General features: G+C 35.3%; 1 protein-coding gene across 1 annotated transcript in view; it reads left to right on the top strand.

Moving 5' to 3' along the window:
• The first annotated feature begins 2,331 nt into the window (after nt 1–2,331).
• The window catches only part of LOC149773020 (snake venom 5'-nucleotidase-like), a 37,242-nt gene continuing 19,783 nt past the window's right edge, over nt 2,332–19,790 (top strand). The window contains exons 1-4 of the mRNA XM_089946879.1: nt 2,332–3,083; nt 12,422–12,635; nt 13,135–13,323; nt 15,106–15,303. Of these exons, the coding sequence (XP_089803005.1) occupies nt 2,745–3,083; nt 12,422–12,635; nt 13,135–13,323; nt 15,106–15,303 (940 nt within the window). The 5' untranslated portion in view covers nt 2,332–2,744. The remainder of the gene's footprint in view (nt 3,084–12,421; nt 12,636–13,134; nt 13,324–15,105; nt 15,304–19,790) is intronic.

Below are 19,790 nucleotides of genomic sequence, written 5' to 3'. Positions count from 1 at the left end.
CAAAGAACTGATTTTGGTTCCATTCAAAGTCACATTAGGACGTTCTGTGCTTTATTCCGTATAGTATTTCAGTAGAAACTGTCCATCGTATCCCGAGAAATTATGAACCATCACCGTGGCATAGCGATGACTATCTCTCTGACGTTGATCGCCCTCTAGTCTCCACGTCTCGGTGATAGGGTCTACGATCCATTGGAAAAATCAGACAGCGTGTTAGACCCTCAAAAGATTTTTCACGTCCTCCAGAAATTTGCTACCGTGCGGGCAATGGCAAAAGATCAGTTCTTGGATGCATTTCTCGCACGCTCTATGAGCCTCTCAGAAATTAGGAATGTGAATGGTGGTCTCTTGCATGCATTCGAAATCGAAAAAGATGAAATTCCCTATCCTCTTTCCTCATCCTCATCCTTCTGTTGCGATTTGTATTTTAGAATGAAGCATTCGTGTTCCAAGTCCACTATTTGGTGACCAGTGTGACATAGTTTATTTCCTGGACATACGTGTGCCTTGGCATTATTGCCACGGAACACTTGTCCACATGTAGGACACAAACTTTAGAGTTAACAAGCACCTTTCCGATGTGAACCTTGTGTCTTCAGATGCTGTTGGTAACACGTAGGGGAGACAAAAATATACTGGCAAGCAGGGCAATGCATTCGTTGTTGTCCTTCGTTAAGACGTGGTTTAGAGGCCAAACATCCTTCACTTTTTGATCAGCAATGCTTGTGTTGCTTTCGACTGCTATAACCACAATAACTGGAATGCGGTGATGCTGGCAATGACATCGAAATGTGCGCCGTGATGATAGACGTGAATGTATTTTCCGTCTTTGAAATATTTGCCTTGAAACAACATATGTCCAAGCACTTATTGAGGGTGTACATTCAATGTTTTGCTTTGAGCAAAGACGTCTTGCAGTTTTTGCATTTCAGCAATGCCACAGACAGTGTCTTTAGATAGATCAGCTTGTTGTAACGGGAGTTCTGCTTGTCTTTGTTGTTTGGATTTGTTCGATATTTGAAAAGTTTCGGAAACAGTTTATAAATGTTTTTCAATTTAAGCACGGCGGAGAAAATGTAATTCAACTGCAAATATGGCGAACGAGGATTGCAAAATTGAATTTGTTCAAGTAAACAATATTTAAGAAAATACGCTCTTCTAAGAAAATTAAATAACTTTCGGAATATTATATATGTTGCTTTGTATTACCAAATTTATTATATATTTTGGAAGATAATGTTGTTAAGAGATCTCGTTAATGATTGGTTATTCTGGTTATGTTATTTTGTCCTAGCTTTTTATATAAATGATATTTGCCTCAGAATTACTCATTCCATATCCTAACATCAGTCTTAGTGGAAACAAGTTGCCTTCAGTTGAGAGGGTTTAGTTTATTTTTTCAATGTTTCATTGGAAATACAATGTGCTCTTTGACTAAACTACTATCTTGGAATTATTGTGAATTATTGTGAATTCGTTCAAAGACATTTAGGATTATATCATTGCAATACATCAAAACCGTTAACACATCTTCACATTGGAGGCTATAAGGTACATCATACGTACACCACTGGAATTTATTTGATATACTCTAAACTTGTGGACTTGTGTTGGAACTTTAAGGAATATTTCGGATTTAATTTACAATATTTTAAGTTCCTTTTTTAAAGTTTCATTTTGTATTATAGGCAAAGAAACTGTTCGCAGAATTTTACGAAATATGCTGCTTTCTCTCTTTTCTATTAAAGACCATAGAGTCGTATCAAAATGCAGAGCTGATGCAATGGAAGAAAAACGCAAAGAATCTTGAGCTGATGGAATAGAAATAGTAACATCAAACATCATTAGAACTTTTTTGACTTCATTAGACATGCATTCACATAAACAATAAGATATATTCTTTAAGCGTTTTCGCATCGTAAGCCACACAATTATTATTGTTAAAATTGATATCTGTATTTATTAACATTGAGATCTGTATTTATTAATATTAATGATATTATTATTTTACATTTTATGTAACTGTACCTCTGACTATGGCACAGATAGCGCTTGTATTGAATATATATTTTGTAATATCTAAAACAACGCTCACGAAGGAGACTTATCGACAATACTTTTCGTCGGATGAAGTCATTTATGGTGAAATATACATAGGAATAATTTATTATACAAGTTAAGCTTACTAATACCTGCCAGGCGTGTTCTATCAAATAGGGTTTTGTTTAATGTTTTGTCATCTTTCTTATGCATAGCCATGCATTTTTTGAAAGGTCTCTCACTTTTGTGTCAGCAAAGATGGTACTGTGCCACCGTTACTGCATATTTTGTATAGTTATATGAATCCAACAGCCATGAGTCAAGTCCCACGAGTTCTAAGCAAGGAAACGTTGACTGAAATGAGCACAAACGGAACGAAAGAAAAATAGCATGTATGATTGAAAATAGAGACGTAAACTGCGACAGCGACACTGATTTCTGGGATTTATATTTGCTGCCACTGATTATGAATTAGTCTCGCCTAGCATAACCGATGATACATTCTTGTTGTGCTAATGACATTGAGCGATACTGTTCTTATCTAGGCGCTTGTGATACACAGGATTTATGTATGCTACTCTGCCCAATGTCAAGTCAAGGTATTATCGGAACGTAAACAGGGGCAAGTTTATAATATTCGTGACATTTGGGCTGAAGTGAACTAGTCCCGTACTAGATACTGCTACCTGCGAAGGTGGTAGATCATGGATGCATTAAGGCTTTACTTATTTTTCTTTGTCGCGGTCATCAGTCTAGTGTCCTTACGCTGTTTTAATCTGACTTTACTTCACACAAACGATTTTCATGCTCATTTTGAACAGATCAACAAGTATTCTAGCGACTGTACAGAGGAACAGGCCCAGAAGGAAGAGTGTTTCGGTGGCATTGCACGGGAGGCGACAAAAATTAAAGAAATCCGCGACTCACATCAAAATGTGATCCTCCTTGACGCCGGAGATCGGTTTACGGGGACCCTCTGGTTCTTTAAGTATAAGGGCTTCGCATCTGCGTACTTTATGAAAAAGCTAAAGTATGATGCCATGGTAAGTTAATAATAATAATAATAATAATAATAATAATAATGTATTTAAAGAGGAGAGCATATTTAGTCTATGACCCGCATTAAAAACGTTTACTGAAGACACTCTTAGACATATACTATTTAGCGTATGGCCCGTATAAATATTTTTACATATAACAATCGTATATAGATAAAATAAAACTTATAATCTTACTTGAAATTTGGATTAAATGACATTGATAGATACAATAGTAGATAATAATATTGCTAATTTGAAAGAACAAAATAAAAGGAAAATAAATATATGTTTTCATTTCCTACGTTCATCCCACATATATATCTCAAGCAACGGTGTAGTTAGAAATTGTACTTTCCAACCCCCGAACTTAATTGTGGTGCCCCGTGTAAATAAAAAGTCGTTGACTGGAATTTTTGCCACCATTGTTACATGGTTTGTATGGGCGTTTGCTAGGCAACTGATTTTATTGTGTGGTAAAAATATTGCATTTTAACGAATATAGAAGCTACGAGTAAAGATTATGTGGGTTTTGTTGTTGCCTGTATTACAGGTTGGAATATATCCAACATTTACGCAGACAAAATTTTTTTTTTTTGTATATAGCGAACATTGCCGTGACGTCATTGGGTATAGCTACGTTGTACCCATCATTCATTGTGATTCAGAGTTTTGGTTTAAAGTCGATAAATCTGTTCTGAAACTGATGATAACGTCTATGTTCCTCCATCAAATTCCAAGTTTTATCCGTAATATGAATTTCTACGTTTGCATTCCATATTACTATCATATGAATTTAGAATAAAACTGTGTTTAAATGAGAGATTTGCACGCCAGAGCTCATAACATCAACAGTTATTTGGGAAAAAGATGAGTTCCTTCTCAACATTTCGCTTTAGTGCCTATTACGTTTTTCAATAATACCGCGAAAATTATCGTGGAGAATACATTGCCTAAGAAACGAAGAACACTAGATCAATACAATAATACCACTGGAAAATTCACAAACATACCTATAAATAATGTATTATTTATATAATTGATGGCATATGTTATGACGGTACGAGTGTTGCTATTACAACTTTACGAAATACTTCTGTTATTGACTATTTTCGTGTTTTTAGCAGCACTTTGAAATATAACAATTTTTGCATACAGCTGGTCGGACCACTCCTATGATCTAGTGGTTAGAACGTTCGCCTCGGATGATGGAGGTCACAGGTTCGAATCCAGTTAGAGTCATACCAAACACTTATAAAAATGGTACGAATAGCTGCTTCGCTAGGCGCTCAGCAGTAAGAGGTTACAATAGTGTTATGACTGGTCAGACAGGTGTCGGGATAATGTAAATGGGTAGGACGTCATGCTACATGTCTGCGGCATGATGCCATAGTGCCACACAGCAGACATCGTAGTGATATCACTGAAGCAATGTTAAATCTACGTTAAACATCCAAAACACACACACATAGACGCACACACGTTAAAAGCTCTAATCGAATTATAATATTAGTTAACATGTAAGGACATATACATACATAACTCTCTCTCTCTCTCTCACACACACACACACACACACACACAGAGTTGGTCACTCCTTAAAATGTATCTATTTTTGTGCTTACCACAAAACTAGGCATATTTTATATGTTGACATTAATACATTATCACACAAAAAGCGAGATGGCAAGAGAATATAAATGCTGATTTAATTAAAAATATTGATACCAGTAGGCAACATCCAAATAACACTTTATAATCATCATTATCATTATTATTCAATGACACTTTTTAAAAATGATTTCTTACAAATATCAAACAATGTTTTGGAACTCAATGCCAAAATGCGAGCAATGAACGAATAAAGGACCAAACACAAATAGAACAAACCTTATCCATCCTTCCTTGAGTTTATACAGTTCAGGCAGTCCTTTGAAATATTAGTGCAATTTAACATTTGTACATACGGGCATGCGATTATTTTGTAATAGATTTGCACAGTATGAGAGTCGTCTCATTCCTTCACTACTTTTAAGACATGTCCCAGCTTAGAACATCTATGATTCTGATATTTGGCTGCCATCGAAATTTTTACTGGTCTTAAGTTTTATCAGCTAGAGAGATTTTCACTCGTCAAATTTAATTGCTTTTCGACTCAAAGCTGTAGTTTTGCTATATAGTACAAACGTTTTCTGCATCATCAGCAACCTAGAGACCATAGGTTAGTCTGATATACATGGTGCTAGATTTGGGTTTGATAAATGAGTGAGTTGTAGCCTCAAACAATGGATGCAGTAAATGGAAAAAGAATACAAGCGCTGATTGACACAGCATCAAAGTTTAATTTAAACATACACATAAATTGCAGAACATAGATATAAATGTATTTGCCCATGAATATTAACCAAATTTTATATAGCTGTCAAGTTTAAATCCTCGACTGAGTCTAAAGATAGGACCATGACAGCTCCATTTTATGTAACGAAATTACATACAGATGACAAGTTTCCGAGAGTCAATTTGGAACAAATTGTCTCGTAAAACATTTGTCCAAGGGACATGATGTCTGGAAGGTCGACTGACACAATTTTGGCGGTATAAACGAGCAACGCTTGAAAACACAAACTGGGAAACTAGCTCTTCAGACGTATTCCCAGACGTATCCTCAGATGTCCATACGCACTGACGTATCCAAGTATATGTGCATCTTCATGTTTACCTATCCACCTACCCACACACAGTTTGAGGGACGAAGGGAGTAGAAACAGTAAAAAGCTTGGGGAGAAAGAGGAAATGGAAGGAAAAGAAAAAGCGAAAGGACAGAGAACAGCTGAACTGAAATAGGAGTGACAAGCAGGTTATGTACAAGGCAATGAATTCAATTGTTCACTCGATCATATAAACTAATTCTATCAGTAAAACAGATCGGCTATTTTGTATAAATATATTGTTGTTATTGAATTCGGTGAAAGATTTATTACAGAAAGAAGTGTACATTTCTAATGTATTGTATTATCACCATTGTTTATGTAATTGATTAAATTTTGATTTCTATATACGGGGGCTCGAGTCGTTCTGTTCTATATATCTTCTCAGATCTCTATTTATTATACCTATAAATTTACTCGATCCGGACAATAACACCGAGGGCGATCATGTCCTAGATAACGAGAACCGAATAAAGCGGACACCTTGAAAAAAGGTACAATCCGGCAATCAACCCCCACCCCTTTCAACGAGTGGGCGTTACACACACACACAAACACACACACACACACACACACACACACACACATACATATATATATGAACGTTCGAAACTGTTGATACTATATATCATGTAGCTCAACCCCACCGACGTTTACTATTTCACATTCGGAAGAAAATTTAAATAGATCTGGAAAAATCTTGAAAAATAAGACACTTAGATGGACCAACTCCCTGTGTAGCTCCAATCGTGGATGCTCACGAACCCAGGAATATCGTTTTGCCGCATTCATATTTGTAAAACAAATAGTCCCCAAATCACTTACATTACATTTAATCACAAAACATTCCTCTAAATGAAAGTTATTTCATTTATGTATGTCAGTCGTTTTAGTTATATGGGCGTATACATGTTATAGGTATATTGGCGTATGCGTGTTATATATATATATATATATATATATATATATATATATATATATATATATATATATATATATATATATATATATATATATATATATATATATATATATGTGTGTATATATATATATGTGTATATATATATATATATATATATATATATATATATATATATATATATATATATATATATATGGGCGTATACATGTTATAGGTATCTGGGTATATGCATGTCATAGGTATATGGGCGGATGCATGTTATCGATATATCGGCGTATGCATGTTATAGGTATATGGGCGTATGCATGTTCATATAACTAAGATCTTTGAAATTCGAAAGACGATTACACCTATACTCAGCTGTGAAATCTTTCGCCTCACTTTCAGCGCTGAGCTCCACAATGGCATCAAAGAGTAAAGTCTGATTTGTTCCAACCCACATACAGAAACCTCTAGATGCCAAGAAAAACAACATCGTACAGAATGCAAATTTTCGTATTGAAGTCCATTTTTACAATCACACTCGTGAAAACTGCCTTGAAGGGTTATTGCTATTGTGATAAAATGTTGAGGTCGATCTTAGAAGCTATTTCAGGCAATGCAGAAGTAAGACCACAAATACAGATATGATGTAAAGCTTTGCAGATCTCAGAATATATGTGTAACAACTCATCTTTCTATACAGTGCATCAGAATTCGAATTCACATCACGAAAAAATAGTGACATAATATCTCAACAAATGGCTCTACCCATATTTCTAGCATCTTACAACATGATAGGTTAAATGAGATTTACATCGGACAACTTACTAATGTGTCTGCTTTTAATAGTCATAAAGATAACTTTGTAATTCTAAATCATGTATAAAAAGCTTTCCTAGCAATTGGGAAATCATTTTAATTCAAGTCTTTGTTATCATATTTGTAGCTAATTTTGCCTTCGTTTGAATTATTATAATGGTCCGCTCCGGTGGCCTAGTGGTTAGAGCGTCCGCCTCGGATGCGGGAGGTCGTGGGTTCGATCCCCGGCCGAGTCATACCAAATACTTACAAAAACGTTACTAACAGCTGCCTCGCTTGGCTCTCAGCATTAAGAGGCAAGTGTTAGGACTGGTCGGCCCGGCGTCAGGATAATGTGACTGGGTGGGACATCATGCTACATGTCTGCGGCATGATGCCCCAGTGCTAGACATCACTATAAACTGCCACATTGCAGACATCGTAGCGATATGACTGAAAAATTGTTAAAGCTACGTTAAAAATCCAAAACACAACAACAACATTTATTATAATGTATAGTTTTTGCTGTGCTAGTTGGAAATCATTTAGTCAAAACGCATGGTGTGATGTCCAAGAAAAAGGCACATAACCCATTGTTTATCAAGTTATGTTAGTTCGTGTACCTATTCAGTTTTACGGTCCAATATATATAGTCGTCTGTTATATCATATAAACATACAATATGCACGAGTGATAGGGCCTACCAGTTGTGTTGCTGAATTAGATTTTGAATGTATATATGTATATACATGTGTATTAACACTTCCATACTTTCCAACACCGCATAATTTTGTGGTTAGATCATGTGCCACTACAAGGTTATATGTATGCCTTATCACCGTTAACTATTTGGGCGTAGGTTATTTGTACAGCTTATACTTCAGCGTTGTATAGCTGTAAAATTTGGTGTAAGTGTCAACGATCTTGATATCTAGAGTGTAGGACAAAAGTTATGAAACAGGTGGAGGATATTAATCAACAGGTAAAAAATGTCACAATTAATTTTATTAGAGTTGCGACAAAAATGTAGGTGAACTAGTCACAGTAGGACTTGTGTAATTTTGAATCTTCTTACTACATGAATTATTTCCATTAATTTCACATATGATGTGTTCTTTCATTATGTATACATTCATACATAGAATAGTGTAGTGTCATCACAAATAAATCCGGGTCGTCTCTATACATATGGGTCTCATAGGTAACAGGGAATACCCAAAACAGGAATAACGTATCGCACCCGTCTAGGCCATAGCATTATCCAAAATCCAAAGAAAGTTACTGGAGGAAAACAGTTGTGTAACAGTGGCTTCAGTTTCTTGGTCGGGAGCATTAATCTTTAAAATAAATGCGCTTAGAGGGCAGGAGTCAGTTTTTATGTACAAATTTAATACCGCAATCTGTGACCTAGTATAAAAAATATAAAAAAGATCAAATACACAAGTGAGGTCAAAAAGGTCCAATATTTTTAGATACCTATATTAAAACAAAGCATAAGAACAGTATTCACTTGACCAGAGAAGTCAATGGCAGTTCATAGCAGAAGAAGTTTATGCACCCCAACCCCTATTTTATACATGCATTTTTCACATCCAAAGGCCATTTTTGACAGCATGTGGTGCGCAGACTGCAAACGCAAGCTCTTTCCCTCGATGAAAATTTTGAAAACATTGTCTGCTAAATAGTTTGATGCAATTCAGAAAAGTTTCTATAAATTCTTCTAGCAAACTTAAAGAAATCGCACATTTAAGTAAAGCATGTAATTTAGAAGTTCTTTTAGACTGATATAAAAGAACAAGTTCCTAACTTTTCGTTATCATTCTGGAGATGCTAATAGCAGCATCAGTGCTTTTGTCAGTGTGTGTTGGGGGGGGGGGGCAGGGTAATTGCACACAAGTCTGGCTAGTCTGGAGAAGTCAAAGTTTAATCAATTGACATTAGACAATGCTGGAATATTGATATACTGATGTGTGTGACCCTAAAACTTACAAAGTGACATATCAAATAAATTCATAGATACATAGCCAATGAAATTGACCATATATATATATATATATATATATATATATATATATATATATATATATATATGCAAATTACTCATTACAATTTAACAAAGAAATTTCTTCTCAGACACCAATTTACTTACAACTGACTTTAATGTTTACTGGAGTTTACAAAATCATAGTAAATAATGCGATAAGGTTTAGAACAAATATTGACAGTGGAAAATTCAGTTCAAGGTAAAAAGCATTTCACAGGCTTGGCTTTTGATAAGCACGTACCATAAAACAACTCCCGCAGAAGCTAAATCTGTCCGTCAAAGTCACTCTCTTGTGCACTTAGATCAGAATGAGTATCTGGATGAGATTCAAGTTATTGTTTCTTTCAGCATGACTAACCGATTAATCCTAATCTCTTACCATGCATTCTGAGACCTGCAAAAAGAAGAGAAACAAGCAAGTGATATTGATGTACTTTTAACATTCAGTGAAAACAAGACTGTCAGAGGAGAAACTGCATGTGTATTGTCAAATGCATGAAACTGCCATTTAATTTTAAACTTTTACCTCTTTGTTAACTGAACCTAAACATTTCAAGATATATGCATAACACTCAAACATTTCCTATCATCACCCAAGTGTGAGATATGAATCTCTTATGTCAACTTCAGAGTGGGGTCATGAAGGTAGAAACTATGTCGGTGTGCTAGAACTTTCATTCTTCTCACCAAAATATACCAAGTAATATGCCATATACATCACTATTTCTAAGACCGTTCCACTGGTGACATTCAATATTCACAACAGTATGTTTATGTATGATTCCTCTGAATTCTATCTGATCATGTGGAGTAAAATTACTTTTAAGAATACATGTTGACATGCTATGCAATTGTTTATGTGTGTCTGTATTGAAATATGAATATTATTTATAACAAATAGGGGTGCAGACCTTGCCAGCTACATAAAGTGCAAGACAATACATTATAGTTACCATTTTGTTCCCATATTTAGTAAGTTAAGTCCAAAATATGCTACTTTATCATGATGTAAACAGTTCTCACATTGAGGTACAAAACACAGTTACCTCTCTCTCCAAAGAGTATTACTTACAACACTAAGTGATATATGGAAAAAGGAAGGAAATAGAATGAAGCTAATGCATAAAAATTATTTAAATATACACAAAGAAACAGAAAAGTATAATAGATGTGGCTGACTGCACCATACAAAATCATCAATTTTCCTTACGGGGGCAGGAGCCAGTTTTTATGTACAAATTTAATACCGCAATCTGTGACCTAGTATAAAAAATCATAAAAAATCAAATACACAAGTGAGGTCAAAAAGGTCCAATATTTTTAGATACCTATATTAAAACAAAGCATAAGAATAGTATTCACTTGACCAGAGAAGTCAATGGCAGTTCATAGCAGAAGAAGTTTATGCACCCCAACCCCTATTTTATACATGCATTTTTCACATCCAAAGGCTATTTTTGACAGCATGTGGTGCGCAGATTGCAAACGCAAGCTCTTTCCCTGGATGAAAATTTTTAAAACATTGTCTGCTAAATAGTTTGATGCAATTCAGAATAGCTGTCATCCAAGCCGTTTTTGAGATACTCTACGTGCCTTGAACCCACGTTGTCTACTGCTATAGGAGGCTAGCTCTTCTTCATAGCCGACAATTGGTATTTCACTATCAACATACTGCAGAGCAACTATGGAAAGTGTACATGCCTGACATCAATTTCAAGAACAACACAAGCCCGAAACACCTAGTTCACAAATATATTCATATCTATAAATAGTAAACAATAATAGCTGAAAAGGTCACACCCATAGCCTTAAGTTAAGAAATTTGCCATGGACCAATTTACGAAACTGGACCCTGCCACCTTATCTCACTTTCCGACTGTAAAACGATGGTTTGGAAAGGGCCTATGTGTAAAGTTTCAAAGTATCCAATAGGATAGAAAGAAAGAAAAAAAAAACGAGCAACTGATCTGTGATCTAGTTGTGCTGGTGATGAGTAATACACTTAAAGATTGATTTCTACGAATCAAATTCCATGACTATCTATTCTTGAATGTAATAGTGACGGTTAACACGGTAACCCCTGGAGCGTTTTGTCATTTTCGCCTGAAAATCGAGTAGGAAACACATTTTGAAAGCTATTTCTGAATATATCCGAAAACACCAGATCACAGGAGATCTTTCAATGACATACTGTCTAGTTGTGTTTGAAACATCGTTTTCCATTGGCTATTTGTCTCGCGCATGAGCGGAAGGTAAAAGTTGGATTATTTTTGTACTTTATTTTTTTATGCTATACGGAGCCATTATTTTTGTATCGAGACCACTCTCTATTCCAAATGCCCATCTTATAATACTTTTTGCAAAGGTTCATCTGTCTGTTTGCTTTTCATACCTGTTTGCCTTAGATGTGAGACCAAAAAGTCTAAAATCCGGACACAAAACCGGATACAGACCACGGGAGAATTTTGGGTAGAAAAAGGTCCGGTGCAAAAATGAGTCTTTCTAAAATCTGTATTTTGTAGTGCAACTAGATATTCCAGATTATTTGGTATCATTGTAGATCTACATCTGTTTGCCTTTCTATAATACCACCCTCTTTAGTGTATTATGCATGACAGTGACGCTACAGAGCTCGGCAGTAGACTACTACCTCCTGCCACGTCAACTCGTCGCCTCAGGGTTAATGTGTTAAGGACACAACACGATAACAGCAGTAACTATTACTACTACTAACACTGCTTTCAGCAACATCGTATGTCAAGTATACGCATTGTAGGCGAAACATAAAATCGAGTTCGCCTAGTGACCTGGAGTTTTCTGAGCTGTTTTAATCGTCTCTGATGTTTTCTATGATAACAATTCAAAATACTCATTACTTCCTGTTTTACAGTGCATTGGTAACCACGAGTTCGACCTTGAAGTTCCCGGACTGGCCAATTTTCTGAATAACATAACGATCCCCGTTGTCAGTGCTAACATTAACGTGAGCGGTGAACCTCGTTTACAGGGCCTTTTCAACAAATCAGTTATTTTGAACTTAAATGGCACACGAATAGGAATTGTGGGATACATCACTGAAGAAACAGGTTCTATTTCCAAAGCAGGTACATTTTTCTTTTTGAAGCTGTCGAATTGGACAAAAGAAAATTTTCCATTTGGATGATAACTTTCAGACGTATTTTGCCGCATGCACAAAGTCTTCATTTATGTAACTAATTCAGTGATACACATTGACAATACAATTATCAGGAATTGTTCTATTATTCAACCGCGAGGCATACGACGAAGTCATTGAAATGCTTTAGAACTTTACAAAGACGAAAAGACGTTAACAGAACCTTGCGTCTAACAATTTTCATTATTATTAATTATTACAAGTATATTATAAGACTCTTACAATTAGAGATATCCAAAACATATAAAACTCCTCCAGTTAGAGATTTCAGCATATATCCCAAATAACGTCCGTCATTAGTTTGTATAGACAAAAAAGCCGTTGATCGTTTGTTGATCTTTTGATAATATAACCATCGCCATAAAACAAACTTTTCGATGAATACTTTTAATGTAAACAAATGAGTTTCTCATTTTTCCTGGTCTCAGGTCCCACTGTGAAGTTTGTTGATCCGATTCAGAGCGTTCAAAAAGAGGTTAAAAGTCTGCAAGCGGCTGGCATTTCAACTATTATTGGATTGAGCCACGCGGGATATGGCAACGATCAGAAAGTTGCTCGTGAGGTTGACGGCCTTGACGTTATAGTTGGAGGTCATACTCACAGCTTTCTCTATACAGGTACATGCTTAGGATAGTATTATTTTAAACCATTATGAATATAATTCATATAGGATCTCAAATGAGTAAGGATTTATTATTAAATTTATGAAACGCGTTGAATAATGTCCAGCTTTTGCTCTCCAGGACAACAAAAATTGGCCATTATTCAACTCGTTTAATAAATTCAGTATTATCATTACCCATATGAGATTCTTATTATCACAAAAGTTTTATTTCAGTGAAAATTATTTCGATTGAAAGAAGAATAAGAACGAATGATTTCGTCCATTCTGACAGACGTTACATGTTTCATTTGTTGTGCATAAAAAATAGACCCAAACAAGGTTGAATTTGCAATAACGTTTAAAAGAGGATTATACTTTCTTGCTAATTATGAGTAAAGAACAAACGTCCTTCCGAATAAATAGAGCATTTTACACTGACACAATAATGTTTCAACACAGAATGTCCAATGAACACGGTGTCGCATTGTTTGATGCAGCACTCGCTTGAGTGCATTATACGATCCATTTCTACGTAACCTAACATGTCACTTTCACTACTAAACATTACATCGTTGCAATATTCTTTTGAAAGAAGGTTTACTGGATGCAGAAATACCCATATTTACAGTAATGTATTTGTGACTGGATACTTGCCGTACTTGACTTTGAACAGTAGACTACAAAATATGTCAAAAAATTTCATTTTGAGTCGGATTTGCATCACAAATTTACCGCGTAAATATGCAGTGGTTGGATAAGCATCTATTAGATTGGAGACTTATGTCCACATTCTTCTGTGAAAAGAGATGAGTTTATCTACTTTTGTAAGTTACCATTTAAACCACGTTTGTAAATAGTGTGGATTCCATGCTACAGGTTTACCGCCTCCCGCCACCCACACCCCACACAGCCGCTATCAGCTGAGCAATACCCTTATTTTTATTTCTTGTTGTTGTTGTTGTCTTAGGGTTTTAGCAATTTTTTACGTTATGATATCGTATACATGACATAACAAACCCCTGTTGTGTTAAAAGAGACCGACAAAATGTTCACTTAAAACAAACAATTCCGGAAGGCGGGGTTAAAAAAGTTTTCCCACGATTGCAGCCAATCAAAAAGAGAATACTGCACAATAATTTAATGGGTTTATTTGGACCAACCAGAATCACGTAAAGGGATATGTTCGCATGTTAGAATATTTTCACATGTCATAATATCAGAACTATTAAACTACACACACTATAGGTAAAGTGTACCGGCTATGTGACAAATTTAAATATCAATAAGAAAACGAAACGGGTTTACCATTAACGTTGCACAAATCAAGATAACTGAGAGATTAAAGAAAAAAAATATTAATTCCAACTAATGTATAAGATAATTACATGTAATCAGTAACTTGTATACCTAATTAAAGCATTTTGCAAAAACAGAGTCAGGAGCTGTAATCAATTGCTTAGCAATAATCCCCGCAATGGGGTTGGGTGGGGGACAAAGATCCAGCTTCGGCTCAAAATACCCACCAAGTAACTTTCTTTTTCATTGAGTAGCTACTCTTGAACTACGTTTTGCTGGAGGTCCCATCATTTCTTGCTACGTAAATGTTTGTTTGTGGATTTTATTGAAATATATAACGCTTTTTTATTATTCTGTCTATTATTCATTGAAATTTTGCAACAAAATATAAAAAGATAAAAAAAACAACAACACAAAATAATTTATTATTTGAGACGTTTGATGAAAATGAAGCCAGAAGTCTTTGCGCCAATTATTTCTCTTTACACTTCTAATTTAGGACCCAAACCATCCAACGAAGAGATTGAAGGTCCATATCCGACAATTGTCAATACAAACAATGGCCGGAGAGTTTTGGTGGTCACCGCTTATGCTTGGTCCAAATATTTGGGGTACCTTAATGTGCTGTTTGATGAGAAGGGAGAAGTGTCCAGCTGGAACGGGAATCCGATATTACTAGACAAGAATGTCAAACAAGGTAACGACATTACAGTTTCCTCAATGGTCATACACGATTATACAATATGTTTTATGACTCAAAATAGCTACCAAGTGGCTGCATTTCTTCGGCATTCGTGTAGTTGCATAACATATATAAATACATTTATCCATTAGACATGCATACTCTAGTACTAAAACTTCTCAGGGTAGAGTATGAACAGGTTAAAACATTTAAGAAATCGGTCCATCGATTAGACAAAAGAAATATACTGTTACTTTGTACAGAATCAGTGCTCTGGTAGATAGCACACCGTCTTGTAAATTGCAACTGATCTCCCTAGATAGCATCTTGACAGGCGAAGGCTGTATCCTCAAGTCATGCAAGAATGAAATACACACAAGTATATATGACATCGCTTAATGCGCGATCACATCTCGGTCAAAGCTGTAGCTTTGAATTATACGTATTATCTGTGTGTGTGCTAATCCGAAGGTGAGTTATGCGACGAAAGATTTGTGTCTACTCTCTTTGCAAACTAGGCGAGCGTTAAACACGACAAGTTACGTTACTAAATACCCCGTTTGCAGAGATATGCTCATGGTATCGAGGAAAAGGTAGTTCCGCATAACAAGTCTGGCATTTCCTGGAGTCCTTTTATTATCCTCACTTGTCGAAGATAATCCTGATATTAATAGCTTATATAAACAAAAACTAAGATGTCCCAAATTTGGATGCAATGTTTTACACGCCCATTTTATCGTTCATCTTACATATTGTGTCATCATTTAATCGCACATCTTGATACGAAAAGTTGGTCCCTATTTCCTTGATGAAGACCTAAATAGATCGCACATCCGACTTGGAACCACTCACAGCGTAATGCGACTAAATACTGATTTAAACTGAGGTATAAATTAAGCACGTATATGCAAACTCTTTCATGTATATGTACTTCGATAAATACTTCTCGAATGTTTTTAACTGAGAAACAATTTCAGGAACGAGTGTGTCCCAATGACAAGACGTAGCAGTAGAGAGTGTTTCCATTTCCCACCAGACCAGACATATTTCTACATCAGTTATAACTACTTTTCTTCAGCTGGCTCAAACCAAAGCGTGTAGGTTGTTTTGCACAGTTAACTTATGCTGGTTCCTCGTCTGAAGTTAGGTCCATTCATAGATGGATCAAAAGATTGCCAGGATTTTAAAACAAAATCTTGCCTTTCTTTACACCAAACGTGTCCAGAAAATAACATCCTAAATTTAAATTTGTTATAAAGAATAATTAGTATCAGCTATAATATCTTCGGTATAACTAAAATATGCCAACTCGAAATTATGTACACAAAACATATTTTAAGTAACAACACTTTATACACAGAGTATGTTTTTACTATTGTTTAAAAGAAAAAGTACATGATTCCACCTGCAGAACAAATTCGGGTATAACTATACTGTTGTTGAAAATCAGCAAAACGTTTCCTAAGCAAACTTAAAGCAACTAAAGAGACATTTTAAGGAAAGCAACACACAGGTTCATCTGAGTTAAATGCAAATTATTTAAATAAATCAAAGGTAGAGATAACCATTATAATAAACACGTCTTGTATTGGCGAGGTGTTTCGTTTTCTTAAATCGATCTCAAATTTTGAAAAGAACTTGGACGTTCTTTGCTCAGAACGAAGAATGCTCTTTAGCTTTAGATCCTAGATTTAATTCAGATTACTAAAGCATAACTCAGGTAGGTCTGTTACATCTTCGATTTTAGTTTACCTGGCTATAATATCAAGAATACTTAATATATGGTGTGCGTCCAGTGTGCGTCCGTTTGCCAGCATTTGCCTCTTACCGCTTGATCAAGCGGCCATCTTTATGATTGGAATCGGATCAAACTTGGAATATTTGGATTTATCATTGAGATTCAGGACGAGTTTGATAATGACCGAAATCCACGCATATTATTGTGGATGATCTTCCATCTGATTGGCTGAGATTGTTATTACTACGGAGGCCATTTGTCTTATACCGTTTTGATGAGATTTGGAATATATACCGATGTCATTAAGTCTCGGGTGCATTGGATAATGACTAATATCACTACATACTAATGCGATGATCTTGCAGACTGCATTTCTGATCTGACGTCACCAAGCGTGTGATATATATATATATATATATATATATATATATATATATATATATATATATATATATATATATATATATATATATATATATATATATTTACTTACATCATTACGTTCTTAGATGAAATTAATAACGAGCGAGATCCATGCATACTAGTGAGGTGGTCTTGCAACTGACTGGCTGAGATTGTTACGCCTTTCGAAGGCATATTCTGATCCGAATTTGATCTAACTTGAAATATATGCTAATATCATGAGTTCCATAATGAGCGAGATCCACAATGTTAATAAGGCCAATGTTATCTTGTATCCGATTTCGATAATGATTTAGATAAACGGATATTAAATGAGTTGGTTTTGCAACTGATTGTCTCAGGGTGTTACCACTCAAAACCGGATTTCTGGTCCGATTGATTTCGTATGGGTTTGAGAATGAGCTGGTTCCATTCATGCTAATAATATAATATTGCATCTGATTGAATAAGATTGCTATCACCATGGAAACCATATTTGTTATCGGAGTTTGCTCAAACCTGGCATGTGTGCTTCCATCATTAGGATCCTGGATGTTTCAAAAATGAAGGAAAACGATGCATACTGTGTAAGTGTGGTCTTGATTCAAATTGGTTTCCATCCAGGGTGTGTTCCCTGGAGAGTCGCTCATATCGCCCGCTCATAACGAAGAAAATGGATGCAAACACTTGTTGTAAATCGGGTAATCTTCGCGTCATTACTTCTTCTAAACTTAAAATAATTTGTTCCTGAGGTAAACTATTCATAATTGCTCATGGTGAAAGGAAAGTGTTTTATAAGGTAATAAAATTAACGAACATTCGCGGCGTTACTAGGATATGGTTTGGAGAAAGTAATGTGAAGGATATAATTATTTGTTTGCATTATACTCTTTATAAATTTATGTTCCAATGATCAAAGGTCGCGGGTCAAATATATAGACAAGATATCTCTGACAGCACACTCAAACAAATATAAACTATGTAATCAGGTCAGGCAGATTAGAATGAAAATACTCGATCACTGTTGAAATACTCGATCACTGTTGAAATAGTCGCTGAAGAAAAACGTGAATAATAGAGCGCATCTGAAGCTACACTAAGCGGTTTGAGACTTTACAAGACAAAATATGCTTGATGTAGTATTTAAATAATACCATAAAGCTGTCTAAAACAAGCCAGTTAGTTCAACACCAGGGAGTAAAGTACGCAATTTATTAGTTTTATCTCGAGCCCCTTATCAGGAAACGCTTTTCAACCAGTTCGCGGTTCTCACCTGGCAAACAACTGTGGGTAAAAGTACCTGTTGCACTTTGTTAATGACTGAACTGTGATTTACACATTAGTGGAATTATTTAGCCAGCAGAATTGAAATGGCATATATATATATATATATATATATATATATATATATATATATATATATATATATATATATATATATATATAGATAGATAGATAGATAGATAGATAGATAGATAGATAGATATGTCAACGTTTTAATGTTTAAAGTACGTAATATTTCGCAAACACATACGCACACACACAGACTTGCACACACACACACACACACACACACACACACACACACACACACACACATATATATATATATATATATATATATATATATATATATATATATATATATATATAACCGGATTGGATTTCAGATTTACAACAGAACACTTTTGATGGTGATACAGATACAATGTTTAATGATGAGTGACTTGAATGGGAAAAGAATTTTGATTAATACGTGCTAGTATAAGATCCAGAGAAATTAATATAATTCCGCACGAACCTAATGATGCAACAAAATGAAAATACAAATAAATGACCTTAAATTGTACAAGGAAAAAGTTGAATGATTCACAGTGATTTCACACAACGTAAAGAATAATATGTTTTCCTCAAATAGCAAAAAATGTGGTACTTTACACATATAGTAAAATTGTATTCACTCAAATAGTGAAAAAATGAGATATATTACTCAAATAGTAAAATGAAGAAAACAAAGTGACAGATATACCAAATATCTTTACAATCCCAAAACACTGTTTATTACAACCCCCAACCCCCCACAAAATATAAATAGCCAACGGCTAAAAGATTACATGTATGGAGTTACACACTCCGTCACCAGCATACATGGCTAACTGTCACATTGGTCAATCAGACAGTTGCTATTCCAGGTAGTCACTGACCACCATTAAATTCCTTGGCCAATCAAGCAATCAGAGCCTATCAATCGGTCAGCAACGCCCGATCACCTGCTACTCGACCAGCTACACTGTTAACTCATCTCTACGGCTGCTATGGTTCTGCTTTACAGCTGTTATGGTCCAATTCTAGGGTTAGCTCT

This window comes from Sinohyriopsis cumingii, unplaced genomic scaffold (assembly GCF_028554795.1).
Source record: "Sinohyriopsis cumingii isolate HCF-2022 unplaced genomic scaffold, ASM2855479v2 utg000913l, whole genome shotgun sequence".
Lineage (NCBI taxonomy): Eukaryota > Metazoa > Mollusca > Bivalvia > Unionida > Unionidae > Sinohyriopsis > Sinohyriopsis cumingii.
This window is presented reverse-complemented; position numbering and strand designations above follow the sequence as displayed.